At 48.7% G+C, this 20,880-nt stretch overlaps 1 protein-coding gene across 2 annotated transcripts in view; it reads left to right on the top strand.

The window, feature by feature from the left end:
* STK32B (serine/threonine kinase 32B) overlaps positions 1–20,505 on the top strand; it is a gene marked incomplete at its 3' end in the record, with an annotated part of 343,715 nt that extends 323,210 nt beyond the window's left edge. For both annotated transcript variants that reach the window (XM_082653127.1, XM_082653128.1), the window contains 3 exons: positions 728–859; positions 2,914–2,978; positions 20,367–20,505. In XM_082653127.1, the coding sequence (XP_082509253.1) occupies positions 728–859; positions 2,914–2,978; positions 20,367–20,505 (336 nt within the window). The remainder of the gene's footprint in view (positions 1–727; positions 860–2,913; positions 2,979–20,366) is intronic.
* Between the last annotated feature and the right edge of the window lie 375 nt (positions 20,506–20,880).

A 20,880-nucleotide genomic window follows, 5' to 3' on the forward strand; every position in this document is an offset into this window, starting at 1 on the left:
GGAATGCTTATCCAGACTTTACAGATAATGAACTGAGTCCCAAAGAAGTTCAAGGTCAGAAAGCAGCAGAACTGGGTTGTTGTTTTTTCTGAGCACCTTCAGAGCCATTGATGTTATAACCACCAGCCTGTGCTGCCTGAGAGGGCCAGCATCCTGGGCTGGGTCTCAGGATGGAAAAGAGCCACCTGGGATAAGTCAGGGAGACCAATATTGCTCCTGACCAAAGTGGCAGGAGCCCAGCCTAGGGCAGAGCCAGGCCTGAGGGTCAGCTGGCTCTAGCTGCAGGAGAACAGGGAGCCAGGATGGGGAACTGGGTAGATTTTGGCCAGAAAAGGTATTTTTAAATGGAATTGTTAAAAATGATATTTATAGAAAAGGTAGTAAGGACATGAGAAGGAGAGTATGAGAAAATAAGTGAAAAGAACAGATTGGAAAACTGAACTCAATCTCACGAAATGAACATACGTAAGATCAAGGGAACCTGTGGATGTTAATAAGTGGGGTGTGCAAGGTGGGCGGGATTATGGGGATAAATGAATGACGTGTGCAGCGAGGGTGTGTCACTGTTCATTGTCAGGAAGAAAGTGTAGCTGATGTATCCCATAGGAGTAGTTCATTGTTCCTTGTTGAATGAATGAATGATTGATTGAATGAATGGATGAATGAAAATACAATTCAATGGCACGGAACAAAGACAAACCGTGTTTTCTTTTCCATTTCCTTTCAGAAAGGGAGACTGAACTGTGATCCCACATTTGAACTTGAAGAAATGATTCTTGAATCCAAACCACTTCACAAAAAGAAGAAGAGGTTGGCAAAGAACAGGTCCAAAGATGGCACGAAGGACAGCTGTCCTCTGGTGAGTGCCGTCTCAGGAGCAGACCCCAGGCAGAGAGGAATCCTATACTCCAGTGAATATGGTTGAGCTGCTTCTTAGCCAGATGGGGGGCTTGTCACTTTGCCCCACCAAATACGTTCATTTGCAGTCAATAAAATGCCTCCATCGAACGAGTGGTCTTTCATAGCAGGACCCTGTGAAATCATCCCTGTAGAGGGACATATCCGTGCTCTCGTCATTCACATTAGCACTGTTCCTAGCGCAGGAACCTCCGTATCTGTTAGCAAGAGCAGAAGAAATGATGTTGAGCGACACCAGCGCTGTTCCGAGTAGCCCCCAGCACCCTCCGCAGAGGTTTTATACTGTGGAGGCACCCAGGGCCACACTCTGTGGGCCACTGCATTCATTTTCTAGGTTGCCAACACAAAGTATCACACACTTGGTGTCTTAAAACAACTGAAATGTGTTCACACAATTCTAGAGGCCAGAAGTTCAAAACCAGGTATCGACAGAGCTTTGCTCTCTCCAAAGGCTATGGGGAGGGTCCCTCCTTGCCTCTTGCAGCTTCTGGCGGTGGCCAGCAGCCCTTCACATCCCTTGGCTCGCGGCTCCATCACTTCCATCTCTCCCTCCGTCTTCACGTGGCGTTTTCCTCTCTGTGTCTTCACACGGCCCTCTTTTAGGGACACCCGTTGTTAAATGTAGAGCCCACCCCGCTCCAGGGTGACTTCAGCCTAACCAGTTCCATCTACAAAGACCCTGTTTCCAAATAAGCTCACATTCACCAGTCTAGGGGGTTAGGACTTCAACATATCTTTTTAAATATTATTTTTTATTTTTTATTGAAGTATGGTTGATTTACAATGTTGTGTTAATTTCTGCTGTACAGCAAAGTGATTCAGTTATACGCATATATACATTCTTTTTCATATTCTTTTCCATTATGGTTTATCACAGGATATTGAATATATTTCCCTGTGCTATACAGTAGGACCTTGTTGCTTATCCATTCTATATATAATAGTTTGCATCTGCTAATCCCAAACTCCCACTCCTTCCCTTCCCCACCCCCTCCTCCCCCTTGGCAACCACAAGTCTGTTCTCTATGCCTGTGAGTCTATTCCAGCTTTGTAGATAGGTTCATTTGTGTCATCTTTTAGATTCCACATGTAAGTGATAACATACAGTATTTGTCTTTCTCTTTCTGACTTACTTCACTTAGTATGATAATCTCCAGGTCCATCCATGTTGCTGCAGATGGCATTATTTCGTTCTTTTTCATGGCTGAGTAGTATTTCATTGTATATATACAAATCTTCTTTATCCATTCCACAACATACCTTTTTGGAGGACACAATTCAACCCACAACGGCCCCTTCCTCCATCAAAATATATTAAAAATTGTAGTGCATGATTACATTGGTAGGAAGATGAATGTAACTTTCAAATTTAAAAATTCATTTTTTTCAGCTTATTTGAAAAGAAATTAAAACATCTTTGTAGCCCCTAAGAGTATCGCGGAGCCTAGGCCAGTGCCTGCAGAGCCTAATGCAGAAGTTGGCCTGGGAAGGGCTGGGTGTGTGTACGTAAGGGCACACAAGGGTGTGGGGTTCCTGCACAGGCATGCAGTGTACATTCTGCATCCAGGCAGCCTCTGACACGTGTATTACAGAGCATCCGTGGGACGGGTGGTCCTGGGCACCTGTTCCTGAAGAGACTGAGCACCTTTGCACGATGGCCTTAAATCTCTCCCTCTCCCCACCACGCTTCTTAATTAGGACTAACGAACATTCAAGTGATCAGGAAACCAAGGTCATGATTTTCAATTCCTATTCCGGTTTAACATGGCTTTTAAATTGGATTTAATGGCTTCAAATGGAGAAAAGCATCTCTGTCTGCCAGCCCCCCTCCCCACCCCCGGTGGCACAGCGGCCGCTACAATCAGGACTGCTCCAGCCGCTTTGATTGTCCCCAGCCCCAAGCATCCGTGGCCCCATTTAGATCAGTCTCTGCTCATCCTCACTCCCCGGATGATGCTTCATCACTTACAGTCCCCTCTCTGTGCTCTTTGACAGAATGGACACCTCCAGCAGTGCCTGGAGACAGTGCGGAAAGAATTCATCATATTCAACAGAGAGAAGTAAGTCCACCACCAGCATCTGCTGGGCAGAGCCCTTCCAAGGGCAGAAAGTCTCCCTGGGGGAATCGGGGTCCCTGGCCCCCCATGAAGCCAGCCACGACACTGGAAGGGAAGCAGCAGGTGGACGCCGTTGTTCTAATCCTGCCTCTGCCATGTGGCCTGAGCAAGGCACTAACTTCACCTCTCTGGGCCTCAGGGTGTTCATATGAAGTGGGGTGGCCACAGGAGGACCAAGCCGGCACACAGGATGCTGGCGCAGAGGGGCAGGCCTACAGATGGTTACGTGCCCAAGCTCTGGAGCAAACTTGCCCGGGATCAAGTCCTGGCTCTTCCGCTGCCAGAGTGACCTAAGGCAAGTCACTTAACGTCACTGAGCCTCATTTTCAGCAGTGACAAAGTGGAAATCACTCCCTTGCAGTGTGTTTGTTGCAAGGTTAAATGAGGCTGTTCCTACAATACCTGGCATGGTAGGAGCCCTCATGAAAAGGATTACTATTATTGTTGTTGTTGTTATTGTCATTGTTCTTGTTATTATTTGATGGGGTGAGGTGGTGTGGACTGTGCTAGGACCCCAGCATCATTGGCTGGCAGGAGATAGGATGATGCTGAGTTGGGAGGGGCGAAGCTGGGGTCGGACCTGGCCGCATGACTGCCCTTACAGCAGTCAAGGAAGCAGAGGCTCAGGCTTGGTCCCAGCTGACGTTACTATCTGGGGGTTCATCCACCTGTGCCTGATGAGTCAGAGCAGAGGCTTGGGCAGCCGTGGGCTCATGCAGCAGGAGCTGAAGCCCTGTAGGCAAGACTGACAGCACATCAGCCCCATTTGGCCAACACTCAACTAGGCCTTGGGCTTGCGGAGATGATGGGATGCGCTTCCCTACCTCCAGGAGGGCCAGATGGACACATGCCAGGCTGGCCCTTAGGCGTTCACCAGCGTTCCACCATTTTCAGCTTATAGCAGGTGACAGCAGCACTGGGGATGCATGATATGGAAAACGGCAGCCCAGGCGTGGCTCCGACAGCAGGTGCCGGGCTCAGCCTGGGTGTCAGGGAAGCTTCTGGAGCCAGCATGCCCGGCTGAGTCCTCACGGGCGAGGAGGGCAAGGCGTGGAGTTCCAGGAGTCAGGACAGTGCCCAGAGAACGAGACGGCCTGGCAGACACAGGGACCAGCGGCTGTTGAAGAAGTTTGTATTCCCTAAGCGTGCACGGAGGGTGGAGCAGCACGAGGTGAGGGCCCCGGGGCAGAGTTGTTTGGGTCGGGGGCAGGGCGGGGCCCCATTCCCAGTGGGCACTGGGGGAGGTGAAGGAGACTGCAGCCTGTCATTTATCCTGGTCAGCTAAAGCTCTAGGGCTGGTGGATGCCCAGGTTAGCCCAGACACACACACCAAGCTGGGCAGCAAGTCTCACCCACTGCGGGACTACGTCCTTGGTCCCAGCAGAACGGGAAGTGCCTCTGCAACACAGCGCGTCAGACTTGGGACGGGGCGGGGCGGGGGGGCGGTGCTGACGTGGTGAGCGGTTTCAGAGCTCATCACAATTTCCCTGTGGTCCTGCCTGCTCTGAGGCTCATGGTCCCTCCCAGCGGTAGACACCCAGTCCTGGGAACTTCCGCTCAAACCAGCTTGGGCACTTTGGGCCAAAGTGATGGTGGGCTCCAGGCAACCTTGCCTCGGGTCCTTTATCAGTTCAGGCATGTCTGAAGGGTCCTCAGAGAGAGAGTGCCTGGATGGCAAATGTGAGCCTGTGAAAAGGCAGAGGGGTGACGGACCCGAGCGGAGAGCAATCACATTGCGTATTGTGCCGCGTGCCAGAAGATGCTTCAATCTAGAATCCGAAGAATCCAAGTTGTTTCCCTTTAAAAGAAGATGAACATGAGATATCCGTCCTTGTGTTGTTAGGGGTTGCCTCTGGCTGCCTTTAGCAGAAAGCTAACTATTTAGTGGCTTCGACCAATTAGGTGCTCTTTCTCACACGGAAAAGTGAATGGATAGGGCTTCCCTGGTGGCGCAGTGGTTGACCGTCCACCTGCCGATGCAGGGGACGCGGGTTCGTGCCCCGGTCCGGGAAGATCCCACATGCCGCGGAGCAGCTGGGCCCGTGAGCCATGGCCGCTGAGCCTGCGCATCCGGAGCCTGTGCTCTGCAATGGGAGAGGCCACAACAGTGAGAGGCCCGCGTACCGCAAAAAAAAAAAAAAAAGAGTGAATGGATAGGGAAATGTAGTAGGATCGCCCAGCCGTGCTGAGAACCCCTTTGAGAGTTGTGGTCATGGATTTGAAGTGAGGCTGGCACCGTTAACAGAGGGAGGGTGGAAGTCATTTTCCAATGGAGGCTGCGGGGTCAAGGACCAGCATATGCAAAAGCAGGAGGCAGGAAAGAAGATGGCCCGTAAGGGGAGATGTGCATGGGTTTCACCGAGGTTCCTGCTCTTTCATCCCTGCCTCTCTGTTCACCTCAGGTGCTCCCCCGTGGCTCTGAGGCTATAGGCTACCTGTCAGAGCAGGTGTGCTGGGAGCAGTGCCTTTCCCCCAGCCTCTCCCCACCCACCATATAAAACTATCCAGGTGGACGGCTTGGTGTCTGGATGCTGTCTGAGCATCACGTCGACCCGTCCATGTCAGACCCCATCCCTGCTCCACAAAGTACGTGGGAAGGGAGCCACACTGCATCTACCCATAACCCTCTCTGCTGCGGTTTCTCATCTACAAAAGTGCCTGTGAGAAGTCAATTCATGAGGCATGATCTGCCCCAAAGCAAGAGATTTCCTTTTAAACCAAGAAAAAAAGTCGGCGCTATTCATCCTGCACTTCTTTCTGCAATCCTGTTTTTGAAGCACCCGCTGTGTTGGCGTTTGAGTAGCTGGAAAATTAAGTCAAGTACCTTCTTTCCGACCTCAGACATGTGGCCAGTGGGGTGACAGTAGGGGACGCCAAGACGCCGAGCCAGGCTTCCCTTCATGCTCCGCTGGGACCATGCTGCCCCTCGCTGCCTCCCTCCAGCAGTTCTGTTTCCTTTCATTCTCTGCACGCCCGGCTGTCAAAGTGCAACAGACCGGTCCTGCTCCATGTACCGTTGTTACAGGCCTTGTCTCTGCAGAAGGCTCTGTAAAGAAGAACCAGACGGAAGTGCCACAGTCACAGGGGGTCATGTCGGAATCTCCCGGGCGGTTGTTAGCGTTTAGAATTGCTGCATCTGTTACAGGTTGAACTGTGTCTCCCCCCACCAAAATAGATATGCTGAAGTTCCAGCCACCAGGACCTTAGAAGGCGACCTTATTTGGAAATAGTGTTGTTGCAGATATAATTAGTTGAGATGAGGTCATACTGGGGCAGGGGACCCTTGCCTGGTGTCCTAATATGACTGGTGTCCTAATAAGAAAAGAGACACAGACTCAGGGAGAAGACTGTGAAAATGGCGTCAGGGACTGGAGTGACCCATGTGCAAACCTAGGAAAGCCAAGGGTGGCCCACAGCCAACAGAAGCCAGGAGAGGGGCCTGGAACAGATTCTCCCTCAAAGCCTCCAGAAGGAACAAACCCTGCCAACACCTTAGTTTCAGATTTCTGGCCTCCAGACTGTGAGATAGTACATTTCTGTTACTATAAGCCACCCAGCTGGAGGTACCGTGTTACAGCTCCCCAGCCCCGCGCCCGGGAAACCAACACGGCATACTTCTGAATCAGAAGCTGAGAGAATGGGCCTGGGGATCTGCACTGTACCATGTTCTTCCAGTCGTTCTGATGAGAATTTCTGCAGGAGACCAGAGTGCCCACGCCGTGCATCCTCCAGTTGGTTCTGGACTGAGTCATGAGAATTCCCCATCTAAAACTGTCTCCGAGGACAGAGGGAATGAAAAGTGCCCAATGAACTGAGAAGGTATCTTGAGACCAAACAACGAGGCAGTCAGCTCCATAAAGTACAGTTGTGACGTTTATTGCGGGTAACTTACGTGCGGATTGGATGGGGCGTATGGCAGTCTGGAGGCATCGGCAGCTGCACTCCGCACGTCCGAGGGACCATCACCATTTTATAGTTAACCTAGGGTATGGGGGTAAGTGCCTGGAGACGGGGATTGCATTCCAAGTCAAGGCCTTATCTGATTTATGATGGGTGGGTGCCAGGAATATGTCAGCGAAGGTCTTTATCATTATTTGGAGACTACCTGGACCTCATGGTCATTAAACAATATCTATTAATTACAAATCCACTGACGACAGAGAAGAGATTTACTACACAGTACAGTCCTAGGTAGGGTCAGTGGAAGGACAGGGGGAAATGAACAGGCCCAAGATGGCGTCAGTTATGCTAACAGCCAAACACACTGCAAACCTTCCAGCCCTCTTTCTCCTTTGCGCTGGATCATTCACCTGCAACTTCGAGCCCTCGTGGGTGGAAGAATACTGCTGAAGGCTCTAACCGCCCCAGCATAACTACCTACCTCTTGCATGGGCCAAGTATGCTTCCTCAACTAGAAAAAACTCTTGGACAGAGAAAAAGCTCCCCTCCCTCCGTGGGATGAGGAAGCTGTCATAGGCATGAAGTGCCAAGGGGACACGGGCCGGGCATCTGCTGTGGCAGCTCCCATAGAAGGTTCTCATTCAGCCCTTTGACAGATATATTATAATCCTGACCTGAGACTTGGGGTCATGGAAGTGGATCTAGCAGGACCATGTCCTCAGGATGCTTGAAGCCTGCAGGGGAGATGGCGGGATGCAGACATTCTTAGGCCGCTGTGAAAACGTGGAGGAGATGCCCTAGGTCTGACCTCTCTGGACTTCAGTTTCTAAACAGAGAACAAGATTAAAATTAGCACTGCCTAATTTTCTGGAAATGCAGCTATTATTGGTTAATGGTCTCAGCTGGCAAAAGGCCACTGAGCCAGGTGGAGCATCTGCTTCCAGGGACTGGTCGGGGCTTCCAGGGCCTGGGCAGCTGAGCTTCCATTAGTTTGAGAAGTGCACTGTGGGGCTTGTCCTATTTTGGCCAAAGATCCGAGCAGGGGTGATTTTTCCAAAAGGTCTTTTCAATAGCATTTGACAAAGTTTTGCAGGATAAAAAGCCCCTGGTGCGAAAGGAGTTTGAGGAGGTGAATTTTCTATCTGCTTCCTCTCTTAAAGAAATAAAAACATTTAACAGCACATTTAAGCTACCTTTGGAGCCCTTGAAAACATTACATTTTAAACATCGAACACTGCACATGTTATGTTTAATAATATTATTAACAGTAACTGTACATGATTTTATGATTTTAGATCCTGTTCCTTTAATCCAGGGCTTCTCAACCTCAGCTCTGTTGACACTTGATGACTATTGACCTCAATTCTTTGATGTGGGGACAGTCCTGTGCATTGTAGTATGTTTAGCAGAATCTGTGACCTTTATTCATTAGATATCAGTAGCACCTCCATAGCTGTGACGCCAGAAATGACCCCGGGCATTGCCACATGTTCCCTGGCAAACAGATCACCCCCAGTGGAGAACCATTGCTCTAATCCTTGCTCATCACATTTTCCTGAGGTACTTATTATTATTATTATTATTATTATTATTATTCCCAAGCTCTTGCAGCTCTTAATTGGAAGATGAAGGACTTGAACTCTCTTCTTCCATCCACTGGATTCTGGGCTCTTTCGAAAACTCAAATTTCATGAAAACTCGAAATCAAGCAATCCCACGGGAATCAGGGCCCTCTGTCCATTTCACTTGGTTCTCCATCAAAGGAAATTTCAGCCAGGTGGAAAAGGGTGACGGATACTGACATATCAGTCTCAACCAATAAAAGATAGGAGCGTTGGTTTTCAGTCAGCCAAGGGAGACACGCAGACCCTGACAGATCGCCCCGAGTGTATACAAGCCCGTTGCCCTGAGCAGTAAAGCACGTGCTCTTACTGGTCTGCTCAGACTTAGCTCATTTAAAGACCCATCTTTACTTTCCCTTCAATCGGTTTTCTCTAGTAAAAAAGAGGTACCCTAATTTTTCTTTTTTTTCAAATTTTAAATGGCTTTATTAAAGGCTGTTAATATAAAGGTGCCCTAATTTGTTATGTGAATATTTATCGGCCTTACGTGAAATGAGACTGTGTGTAAACTTGAAAATTATAAATAGGACCTAATGTTCTGTTTTAGAATAAATGATGGTGGTGGTGGTGGTGGTGGTGGTGGTGGTGGTGGTGGTGACATTCCCACCAACAGTGTAAGAGGGCTACCTTTTCTCCACACCCTCTCCAGCATTTGTTGTTTGTAGATTTTTTGATGATGTCCATTCTGACCGGTATGAGATGACATCTCATTGTAGTTTTGATTTGCATTTCTCTAATGATTAATGATGTTGAGCTCTGAGCACGTTTAAGGTAGGAAGATGATGTTCGGTAGGTTAGGTATGTTAAATGCATTTTTGACTTTTAGGATATTTTCGACTTAAAAGGGGTTTATTGGGATGTGTATATATATGTGTGTGTTTGTGTATGTATATATATATGTATGTGTATATATGTTTATATGTGTGTGTATATATATATTAAAAAACACATACCTAAGTCCCATGGCTTAACCTACACAAATCGTGGCTCTAGGAGTCTAGAGAGGAAGATACCAGCATAAATGGTGAATTCTCTGAGACTACCATGGCTACAAGGGATGAAAACAAAAAGAAAACAGCTTCAGTGAAATGGAAACTTACTGCAGGACTCATGTAGCCACAGGAAGTGCTGGAATGCAATGTGATCCCAAAGTAACTGGGACGGGGGCCAGGAACCTTGCCTGAACTCACTCCTTCCTTCTTCCAGTGATTTGTTTTTCTCTGCACATCAAAGTCATTTTCTTTTACTGTAAACCAGTTCTTTCTACACACTGAGCTCCAGAGTCTCCCAGCTCTGCCACCAAACTCAAGAAAGTAGATAAAACAGGGAGTTGAGGAAAGTCAAGAAGGAGAATGCTTTCCTGATCTCAAATTCGAGTACCCCAGGGAATGACTCTGATTGGTCAGGTGCTAGTCCCTGGACCAATCAAATCTGGCCATTGGAGAACTCTGACTGGTGCTGATTGGGTCATGTGTCTGCCCTTAGGCCAATCAATAGCTGTGAGAGGGAGGTAAGATTTATAAAGTCACTAGAAAGGCAAAATGATGGTGGTCCACTCCACTTGGAAAGTAAGGACGATAGCGTAGGGTAAATGGAGCCCAGGAGAGGAAAGAATAGGGAGTGACAGACGTTGAGGTCTGGGGAAGGTTAATAAAGAAATGGCAGGTGGTCCCTCTTGGCTTTCTGTCTGACCTCCTCCCTTCCTCTGGGCAGGTAGAACGTGGTAACTGTACATGGATAGGACGGGGGAATAGGGGACAGGGAGAGCTGGCTGCCCAGGCATGGAAGTACCAGCCCCAAAGTGGACACCATTTCAGGTCCCTTGGCCGTCAAAGAGTTCATCTCAATCTGCAGCCCCAGGGTTTTCCCATGGTTACTCTCTGGCCCAGAATTGGACTGAGGCCATTATTCACCCACAGACCAGTGTCTGAATCTCCAGAACCCCTCTCTGAACCTAAAGAGACCAAACTCCCTACAACAGCAAAGGTCTGTTTCCTGTTCATGGCAGGTTAGCTGGGGGGTGCTGCTGCCATGTCACCATCGCCAGCATTCCAGGACGCAGACTGAAGGAGCATCTCTGGAACATGGCCGTGAGACTGACAGAGGGAAAGAGACTTCGGGAGGGTCTTGCATCGGCAATGCTCCAGCCTGATGGTAGCGTTTCTACTCACACTCATGGGCCAGAACTGGTCACATGGCCGAACCCAGCCCCAGAGGAGCCAGGAGGTGCAATCTTGCTACGTGCCGAGAAGGGCAAATCAGAATGTTTGGTGAACACCGTTAGTGGCTACCTGTCCATCAGGCCCCCAACCCACAGAAGTGAGGACCCAGCAAGTCTCATCCTTAAGCCAGCTCAGACGTAAAAGGTCAGCCCCACCTCTAAATCTAGAGAGAAATGTACTAGTGCCAGTGCATAGGGAGGAGCACTTAGCTGGGAAGGAGCCGGGGCTCCCCTCTGAAAAGCTGTGTGCCCTACCACCAGTTCCTCATCCTCTCTCATCCTTTTCTCACCCTCAGAATGGGTGCTGTTAATTCTTATCTGGAAGGGTGGGTGTAGGTATTAAATGAGGAGGTGCTGAGTGAGGATGAACTCATCAAATCTCAACCCCTATCACTCAGAAACCAGGGCTGCCATCCCTTCAATTTTCCTAGAGCTCATCCATTTGCAAAGGGGTATATAGAGAGGATGCTCAGTAAAATAATCCCCTACAATTTGCTATATCACACCCATGCCACAGCTGACGCCATCCTAAGGCTCCCTCAAATAGGTTTTGCTTCAGGCAAAGCCGATAAAATAGACAGAATTGTAATGCTTCTGGCCAAAGGCTGTTACTGAATTTGTGAGATAAGTATTGTATACAAGGTGGTCTTCCCAATAAGCGATGAGGTTTGAAAGCGGAACAGCCAGTTATACTGAGTTTTTACTTAAGGAAGAGACACCTCATGGGAGAGCAGAAACATGTATCAGTCAGAGTTGCAGAGGAAACACTCCAAGGATAATTTATTTTCAAAGGACACTTTACAAAGGTGTGGCTGTAAGGGCGTCATAGAAGCTTGTGCAGTGAACTGGGGCTTCGGAGAAGGCAAGGTGTTCCCACCCGGTGGGTGACAGAGAGGAGGAGAGGGAGGTCGTCCAGGGAGAAGGCTACCTTGATTGGAGCAGCGACCTTCCAATGTTCCCAGCAGCCCCAGGTGACAGTGCAGGAAAGGGGCTGGGGACCTGATGCCCAAACTTGACTGCCCTTACTCCTGATTTCTGCCGGGGCTCCCCATGGGCCAATCCCAGCTGGAAGCCCAAAGAGCTTGGGGGCTTTTGATACAATTCCTACAAGTCGGACTCCCAAGCTGGAGAGCAGGCGGGGAGTGGGGCAGGGTGGACCTGGGGTACGATGGAAGATGGATGATGGAGGTCCAGGGGGCCTCTAAGAATTGAAGGAGTGTCCCATGAGCGAGAAATTAGAATCAGCTGAATAATTCCGGGAAGCACAACAAAGGCCAACAGGGAGGAGCTCTCAGGCAGCAGATTTCTCAGTTGAAATTCTATATGAAGGAAAAGTTTCTAAGGATTTAAGCAGTTCCCACATGAAATGGCCTATCTTGAGAGGTGGGCAGTGGGGTTTGGGTTAAGACTGGCTGGCTCTCTGCTAGGGATGCTAGAGGCAGGATTCTTGCAGTGTACAAACAATTAGACCAGGTGACTGTTTGCTTTCTTCTCTTCAGTATCCACCCCCTGTCCCCAAACAGACAACCATTCTTCAATTTGGAGTGTTCCCTTTCAGAACTTTCTGGTAACTTCGACTCTGGTTTTTATTAACCATAGAGAAGCAGTGTACATAACAGCTACAAGCACAGCCTCTGGAATCAGACTGCCTGGTTTTGAATCCTGATCCATGCTAGCTTTGTGACCTTGGGCCTCACACTACTGCCTCAGTTTCCTCATCTGTAAGATGGGGTATTAAAACCTACTCCATATGAAGGATTGTTTTAAAGACCAGTGAGTTAACAGATGTTAAGCACTTAACAGCCCCCCTACACAATCAGTCAGCACTGCCCAAGTGTTTGCTAGTAATATTAATTTTGCACAGAATTATCAGACCAATACAGTACTGTATCAATTAAGTGCCATGTCAAACATCATTTTGCCTTAATTCTTTAACGAACTCTTACGCATACACACAAAATAACAACCTATCAACTCCCTTGGCCACAAGAGAAACAGCTCCATGCATGCTGACTCATGCAAATTGTTGTCCACGAGGGCTGTGAGCTCGCCAGTTCTAATGGTCATCCAATTTTTGTCCAGCTAAGACATCCTTTTACTCCATTTAATTGGGACTGGCATCCTTCCCCCCTCGGTGTGTTGAGACAGAGCCTGCCAACCTGTGCAAACAGGCTGCTGATGAGGGGTGGCAACCTGGCTGGGCATTTATCCCTGCATTCACCCGCCCGGCCTTCCAACACACATTGACTGTGCACCAGCCCCAGGCTGGTCGCTGTGCCGGCTGCCGTGCAGCCACAGATGGCTTTCGGTGTCCCTTGCCCAGAGGAGGGGAGACCAGTAACCAGGCCGGAGACCCAGTTCCGGTTGCCATTTCCATGCCCAGCCTTCCCTGGTTTATAGGCCCCTCTGGACCCCACCATGACTTGTGGGGCTGGATTCCCTCCCCATGAGCCTATTGTCCTGTTTCACCCATTTCTGGGTCCTGACTCTCAGCCACTGTGTGTGTACCCCCTTCCAGTACCCTCCTGTTCTCCAGGTCTTCAGCCTTGATCCCCCAGAACGAGGCCTGCAGAACCATCTGTGGGGGCCTCCTTGCTGGGAGACATTCATCAGAACTGTGGCAGGAAGTTAAGCTTTACTTACTGATCCTCAGTTTCTCCATCTGTAAAATGGGGGTGTCCCCACACTGCCATCATCATCATAAAAATCGCTGCCCTTTTTAAAGTGCCTGTTACAGGGCAGACGGATACTACGCGTTAGTTCATCTTCTCCTTTAAAGAGGTGGTGCTGTGGCCATATCACAGGTAAGGAAACAGGGGCTTCAGGAAGCTGGGTAAGTTCCCCCAGGCCCCTCAGCCAGTCACGGCAAAGGTGGGATCCTGATCCAATTCTGTACAGCTCCAAATCCTGCCTCTCCCACCGTGCCACACTGCCACTCCACGATTCCACACAGTCCAGGAGACATATAACCAGTGAAATGACGTGAATAGGTGTGACGGCGCTTGAAAGATTTCCCATTTTTAAAGCACACAGCACAAAGGAAAGCTGGTCATCACCCTGGAACGGGAGGCCTAGGGTTTGATGCTGCAGATCAATGTTGGTACGAAACTGACTCCATCCTCAGGGTGTGAAATAGCTTGATTTGAAATTGTTTGATTGCTAACTGTTTTATTTTAGTCCTATGTAGTGCTTTGCCTTTGAAAAATGCCTCCAGCCCAAATTATTACAAATTTTAATGTGTTCTGTTCTTGTTAATCAAGGGTCTCCGCCACAGAGCACTTCCTTCTGGAATCTAATGCTTGAGTTTGGAACGTTGAGAGCATTCGCATCCATCACTCAGACTTCTGGTCACAAAGCTGACAGTTAATTTGATAAAGTGGCTGAGAAAATGAAATGTTCCTGCCATCATGGAGATAACTAGTCAATCTGCGTCCGTAGACTTGGGCTATGTCTAGTAAGATATGTAAAATCCTTTTTCGTTTCCTCCTGAATTATAGATAACTAGGCTCAGGGCTAGTCACGGAAGTGAGCTCTCGGGGCCAACCATATGGTTTTATATCATTGCCTTGGTTCGTGGGTTCCTACTTGAGCAAACTGAGACTTTCTAATTCCTTCAGAGTGTGGAAAAATCATTCCATGCTACCTTCCTTCCATATCCAGATCGAAAGGCATAAGAGTCAGTGGAAAGGGCAGGGGTCTTGGAGACAGACAGCCCTGGGTTTGAATCTAGCCTCCCAAAGTTACACGGCTAGTAAGTGGCAGACCCAGGGATAGAACCAGACAGCCTGGCTCCAAACCCAGGCCTTGAATGCCAAGCCATACTGCTTCCTTCCAGCAAAGACTTCATCACAGTGAATGTTCACTGTTTGCTCTCTGTCCTGCTCCCCAGCCCCTTCAACTGTGAGCCTGGAACATAGAACCTGGCACACGGATAGTGCTGGTAAAAAGGATGAGTGGAAGGATAGGGGAGTGAATGGGTGGGTGGGCATTGAGCAGATGGGAGGGTGGCAGTGATGAATGGAAATATGGGAGTAGATGGATGACTGGATGGGCAGAAGGGTGGTGGATGGATGGATAGACGGGTGGATGGATACCAGATGAACAGGTGATGTGAGGTAGCTGTGTGGGTGGATGGGTAAATAGGGGGTCTATGGGGGGAATCAATGGATGGCTGGATAGTGAATAGGTGAAATGGATGGTAAGTGGATACTTGGATGATGAGTAGAAGGGTAGATGGAGGGATGTATTGATGGATGGATGGATAATGAATGGTTGAGGTAAATAGGTATCTGTATAGAGGTACATGGGTGGGTAGGTGAATAAGTAAGTGAGTAAGGGGAGGTCAGTTAGGTGAGTAGGGGTGGACAGGTGGGGATGGGGTGGACATATGGACGGATGATGGTTGGATGGATGGGGTAGATGAATAGGGTAAGCAAATGAACGAATATATGGATAATAGGTGGATAGAAAGTGAATGGGTGGATAGAAAGTGAATGGGTGGATAGAAAGTGAATGGGTGGATAGAAAGTGAATGGGTGGATAGAAAGTGAATGGGTGGATAGAAAGTGAATGGGTGGATAGAAAGTGAATGGGTGGATAGAAAGTGAATGGGTGGATAGAAAGTGAATGGGTGGATAGAAAGTGAATGGGTGGATAGAAAGTGAATGGGTGGATAGAAAGTGAATGGGTGGATAGAAAGTGAATGGGTGGATAGAAAGTGAATGGGTGGATAGAAAGTGAATGGGTGGGTGGATGGTGGCTGGATGCTAAATGGTTGGTAGTAGGTGGGAATGCAGATGTAGTGGGAAGAATGCAGGCTTTGGAGCCTCCCAAAACTAGATTCGAATCCAGTTGTGTAAGCCCGTGGATGGATGGGTGGATGTCTAGAGAGGGGTCCATCCTTCTGGATTCTGCCTTCTCGTCTCACACTGCACCTGGTGGTAAGTTGCGAGGCACATGACTCACACCTCATTTAGACGCCACTCTAAGCCTCCAGTACCCATGGTCATAGTATTCTTATGAACACTTATGACCCTCCATAGAGGAGGGGAGACTTGAAACAGCTGGTTCTACTCTTTTTTTAAAAAAATATTTTATTCCTTTATTTTGGCCGTGTTGGGTCTTCGTAGCTGTGCGCAGGCTTTCTCTAGTTGCGGTGTGAGCGGGGGCTACTCTTCATTGTGGTGCGCGGGGTTCTTACTGTGGTGGCTTCTCTTGTTGCAGAGCACGGGCTGTAGGTGCACAGGCTTCAGTAGTTGTGGCTCATGGGCTTAGTTGCTCCACGGCATGTGGGATCTTCCCGGACTAGAGTTTGAACCCGTGTCTCCTGCATTGGCAGGTGGATTCTACTCTGGTAGAATCCCTGGTTCTACTCTTTGAAATAGCTCTGGCCAGAAGGAGGAGATGAAGTGGCTGAAACTATCCAGCTCCAGAAAGGACTCTGGTCCACCATGCAGTATTGTTTTTACTTTCCGTGACTTACCTCACTGGTGTCCCTTCATTTCAAATCTCCTCCCTCCCTCCCTCCAGCTTCACACATTCCAGACCAATCCTTAAAGCCCAGCTCAAAGGCTGCCTCCTGCAGGAAGCCTTCCTTGATCTACACAAGATTTCAGAATCCATCTCTCCCTCATCAGGGCTGTCTCATCCCTTTGCTCCACTCTTTATTATGCAGTCTTTGAAGCTTTATTTTGCGTTATAATAAGGGAAATTCAGAAATCTAGAGATAGTAATGCTTTCTATGCTATGTTTAGGCATTTAAAAGAAAATCTTAATGGCATTCATCTTTATCTTGCAATTTACCCAGAGAATTGTGGGGCTTCACAGATTGTGAACCAAACAGCAATGTCCTACTTTGGAGTAAAAGCATTTCCCTTTCACTCTCATAGATTTCTTAGTCACTTGAGTGTTCCCTAGTTCCGATCTGATTTTCTCTCCAGAGGTGTCTGAGAGTCTCTGAATGTAGGAGAGGGAATAAAGGGCCAGGGGAGCAAGATTGCCAGGCAATCCCAGCGTTGCTGAGGAAGTCTGACCACCTCCCTTCCTCATCCTAGGCTCTCCCCTCCCTGCTCACTTTGGCCTCTAGATACAGTGCCTCTGGGCCTCTGGGCCCTGAGCCCTCCTCCACTAGGATGATGTATTTTATCCTGACTACCTTTCCCAGTTGTCCTATCTGGAGGGCTGCAAGCCTCAGAGACAGAGGCACTGGGCACCTGGTCCTAGTCCCTGCAAGTAGACAAAGGACAGGAGGTTGGGCTTCCCTGGTGGCGCAGTGGTTGAGAGTCCGCCTGCCGATGCAGGGGACACGGGTTCGTGCCCCGGTCCGGGAAGATCCCACATGCCGCAGAGCGGCTGGGCCCATGAGCCATGGCCGCTGAGCCTGCACATCCGGAGCCTGTGCTCCGCAACGGGAGAGGCCACAACAGCAAGAGGCCCGCGTACCGAAAAAAAAAAAAAAAAAAAAGGACAGGAGGCAGTAGCTCCAAGTTCACTGTCTTATAAACGACTTTGTTGCTGCTGGTATTTCACATTGCCTGAAGGACTTGCTCAAATACTGGCATGGTTCCAAACACTAGGCATCTCTGCCGAACACACACACACACAGAAGGCATCCCCACCACACACACACACACAGCATTCCCACCATGCACACACATATACAAGGCATCCCTACCTTGTGCACACACACAACACACATACGCACACATGACGTCCCCACCATACACACACACACAGCTGTGATCCATCCGAGGCCACGGCTGTGTTGTATTCATCCGAGGATCACCCACAGTGCCCTGCACCTGACAAGTATGTACAGATGTTTGTTGGGTGAAACAACTCTTTCATTTAAATCAGGCAATAGGTCTGCACTCTGTTTGACAGAACATACTAATGTACAAGGTACATTTCAGCTGAAACCTGTGTCTTTCCGAACAAGGTAGAACTGTAGTTATATTATTTCCAGCCCTGTACTAGATATTTCACACACATTCTCTCTGGTTCCCCTTAGCCACCTGCCAAGGGAGTGATATAGTCCCCAGTGATAGGAAAACTGAGGCTCAGAAGATAAGCAGCTTGACCCTTTGATCCAAGTGGCTGATGTTGAGATCCAGGGTTTGAGCTGAGTTCTTCCCTATTCTCAAACTTCTCATTGCTTCCTTAAATGTCTTGGTTTCATTTTTTGCCTGCACGGTCCACATGGAGTGACAGATGTGGGGTAGTGCATGAACCTGCAATTGAAGATCAGAACGAGAAGTGTGTTGACGTCTTCAATCATGTGGAAGGTGACCAGATGACCAGCTGTTAGGAGATGCAGTGTACATAGTCCTGCTTCCTCAATGTAAATTGGTGTAGCCATTATGGAAAACAGTATGGAGGTTCCTTAAAAACCTAAAAATGGGGGCTTCCCTGGTGGCGCAGTGGTTGAGAGCCCGCCTGCCGATGCAGGGGACACGGGTTTGTGCCCCAGTCCGGGAAGATCCCACATCCCGCGGAGCGGCTGGGCCCGTGGGCCATGGCCGCTGAGCCTGTGCGTCCGGAGCCTGTGCTCTGCAACGGGAGAGGCCAGAACAGTGAGAGGCCTGCGTACCGCAAAAAAAAGAAAACTAAAAATGGTGTTGCTATGTGATACAGCAATCCCACTCCTGGGCATATATCTGGGGAAAACTCTAATTCGAAAAGATACACGCACCCCCATGTTTGTGCAGCACTATTAACAATAGCCAAGACATGGAAGCAACCTAAATGTCCATCAACAGATGAATGGATAAAGAAGGTGTGGTACATATATATACAATGGAATATTACTCAGCTATAAAAGAGAATGAAATAATGCCATTTGCAACAACATGGATGAACCTAGAGATTATCATACTTAGTGAAGTAAGTCAGAGAAAGACAAATACCATACGATATCACTTATATGCAAAATCTACAATATGATACAGGGGCTTCCCTGGTGGTGTAGTGGTTGGGAGTCCACCTGCCAATGCAGGAGATGCAGGTTCAAGCCCTGGTCCGGGAAGATGCCACATGCCACGGAGCAACTAAGCCCGTGCACCGCAACTACTGAGCCTGCGCTCTAGAGCCCGCGAGCCACAACTACTGAAGCCCGTGCGCCTAGAGCCCATGCTCCGCAACGAGAGAAGCCACCGCAATGAGAAGTCCATGCACCGCAATGAAGAGTAGCCCCCACTCGCCGCAACTAGAGAAAGCCCGCGCACAGCAACGAAGACCCAACGCAGCCAAAAATAAATTAATTAAATAAATAAATTTTTAAAAAATATATGATACAAATGAACTAATTTACAAAACAGAGACAGGCCCACAGACATAGAAGACAAATTTATGGTTACCAAAGGGTGAAGGGAGGGAGGAGGAATAAACTAGGAGTTTGGGATTAGCAGTTGTAAACTACTATAAATAAAATAAACAACAAGGTCCTACTGTATAGCACAGGGAACTATATTCCATATCCTGTAATAAACCATAATGGAAAAGAATATGTAAAGAGTAGATAGGTAGATAGATAGAGATACATATAGACATATAGCTGAGTCACTGCTGTACACCTGAAACTAACACAACATTGTAAGTCAACTATACTTCAAGAAAAAAAATTTTTTTAACATCTTTATTGGAGTATAATTGCTTTACAATGGTGTGTTAGTTTCTGCTTTACAACAAAATGAATCAGTTATACATATACATATGTTCCCATATGTCTTCCCTCTTGCGTCTCCCTCCCTCCCACCCTCCCTATCCCACCCCTCCAGGTGGTCACAAAGCACCGAGCTGATCTCCCTGTGCTATGCGGCTGCTTCCCACTAGCTATCTATTTTACGTTTGGTAGTGTATATATGTCCATGCCACTCTCTCACTTTGTCACAGCTTACCCTTCCCCCCCCCATATCCTCAAGTCCATTCTCTAGTAGGTCTGTGTCTTTATTCCTGTCTTACCCCTAGGTTCTTCATGACATTTTTTTCCCTTAAATTCTATATATATGTGTTAGCATAAAAAAAAAATTGTGCTCCCTTAACACAGTTTGTCATAGGGTGGTTTGTAAGTCTGGGTGCTCATCTGTTCAGATATTTCTTTGTGGGACAATTTGATCACTGTCCCTCTTCCCCATCAGGTGATAAGCTAGATGAGGACAGAGAACCTGACTGCTTTGCTCGCCAGGGTTTCCTCTGCTCCCTGGCATGGTGACTGGTCCATCAGTGGGCATTCACTACACATACATGCGTGAATAATGTGTGGGACACGCCCCTTTACCTACTGTGTGAACTTAGGCACATGATCTCCTGTGGACTTCACAAGGAGCCGTGATGTAGGTATTACTATCTCCATTTTACAGATAGAGAAACCGAGGTTCTGGGTGTTGAGTAACTCTTCAGATCCACACATGAGCTGGGTGTGGATCCCAGCCTGCCAGGCTCCAGACACAGCATTCTCGCCCCCTCAGGGGTTGTGCTTCCCCAGGCCAGCGCGACATGCAGGCTCCTCGGTCGCCCTGCTTCCCCAGCCGTGTCCCTGGACATCCCCCGCTCCACATCACTAACTTGGGTCTCTGCTGTGCTTGTCTGCAGGCTGAGGAAGCAGCAAGGGCAGAGCGGCCAGCTCTTGGACACAGAAGGCCGAGCCGGGAGCCAGGCCCAGAGCAAGCTCCAGGACGGGTGTAACAACAACATTCTGGCTCACGCCTGTTCCCATGGCTGCAGCAGCTAAGCCACCACCTGTGGCTTCCAGCGGGACTGCACACACCTCTGCCCTGCCCACCAAAAGCCCCTCTCTGTGCCACGATGGTCCCTGCCTCACCTCTAATAACATCAGATGCAGAGAAGGAACCCTGGGCTCGGAGCTGGGGAGCCTGGGTTCTGGTCCCAGCTGCCCGGCTGATACCTGCTTGACTGTGGACAAACCTTGCCCTTTCTGTGCCTCAGTTTTCCACATCTGCCAAAGGGGTTAAACAGCTCTCTGCCCCACCTCTAATTACAAGGTTATTCAAAGAATCCAATTGGGTAGCGGACATGCAAAACCTTTATAAAGTTGTTCACATGGGCAAAATAAAACCTTAATATTTGAAGTGCACTCCCCTCCCCC

The sequence above is a fragment of the Grampus griseus genome, assembly GCF_964374135.1.
Source record: "Grampus griseus genome assembly, chromosome: 4".
Classification (NCBI taxonomy): Eukaryota; Metazoa; Chordata; class Mammalia; order Artiodactyla; family Delphinidae; genus Grampus; species Grampus griseus.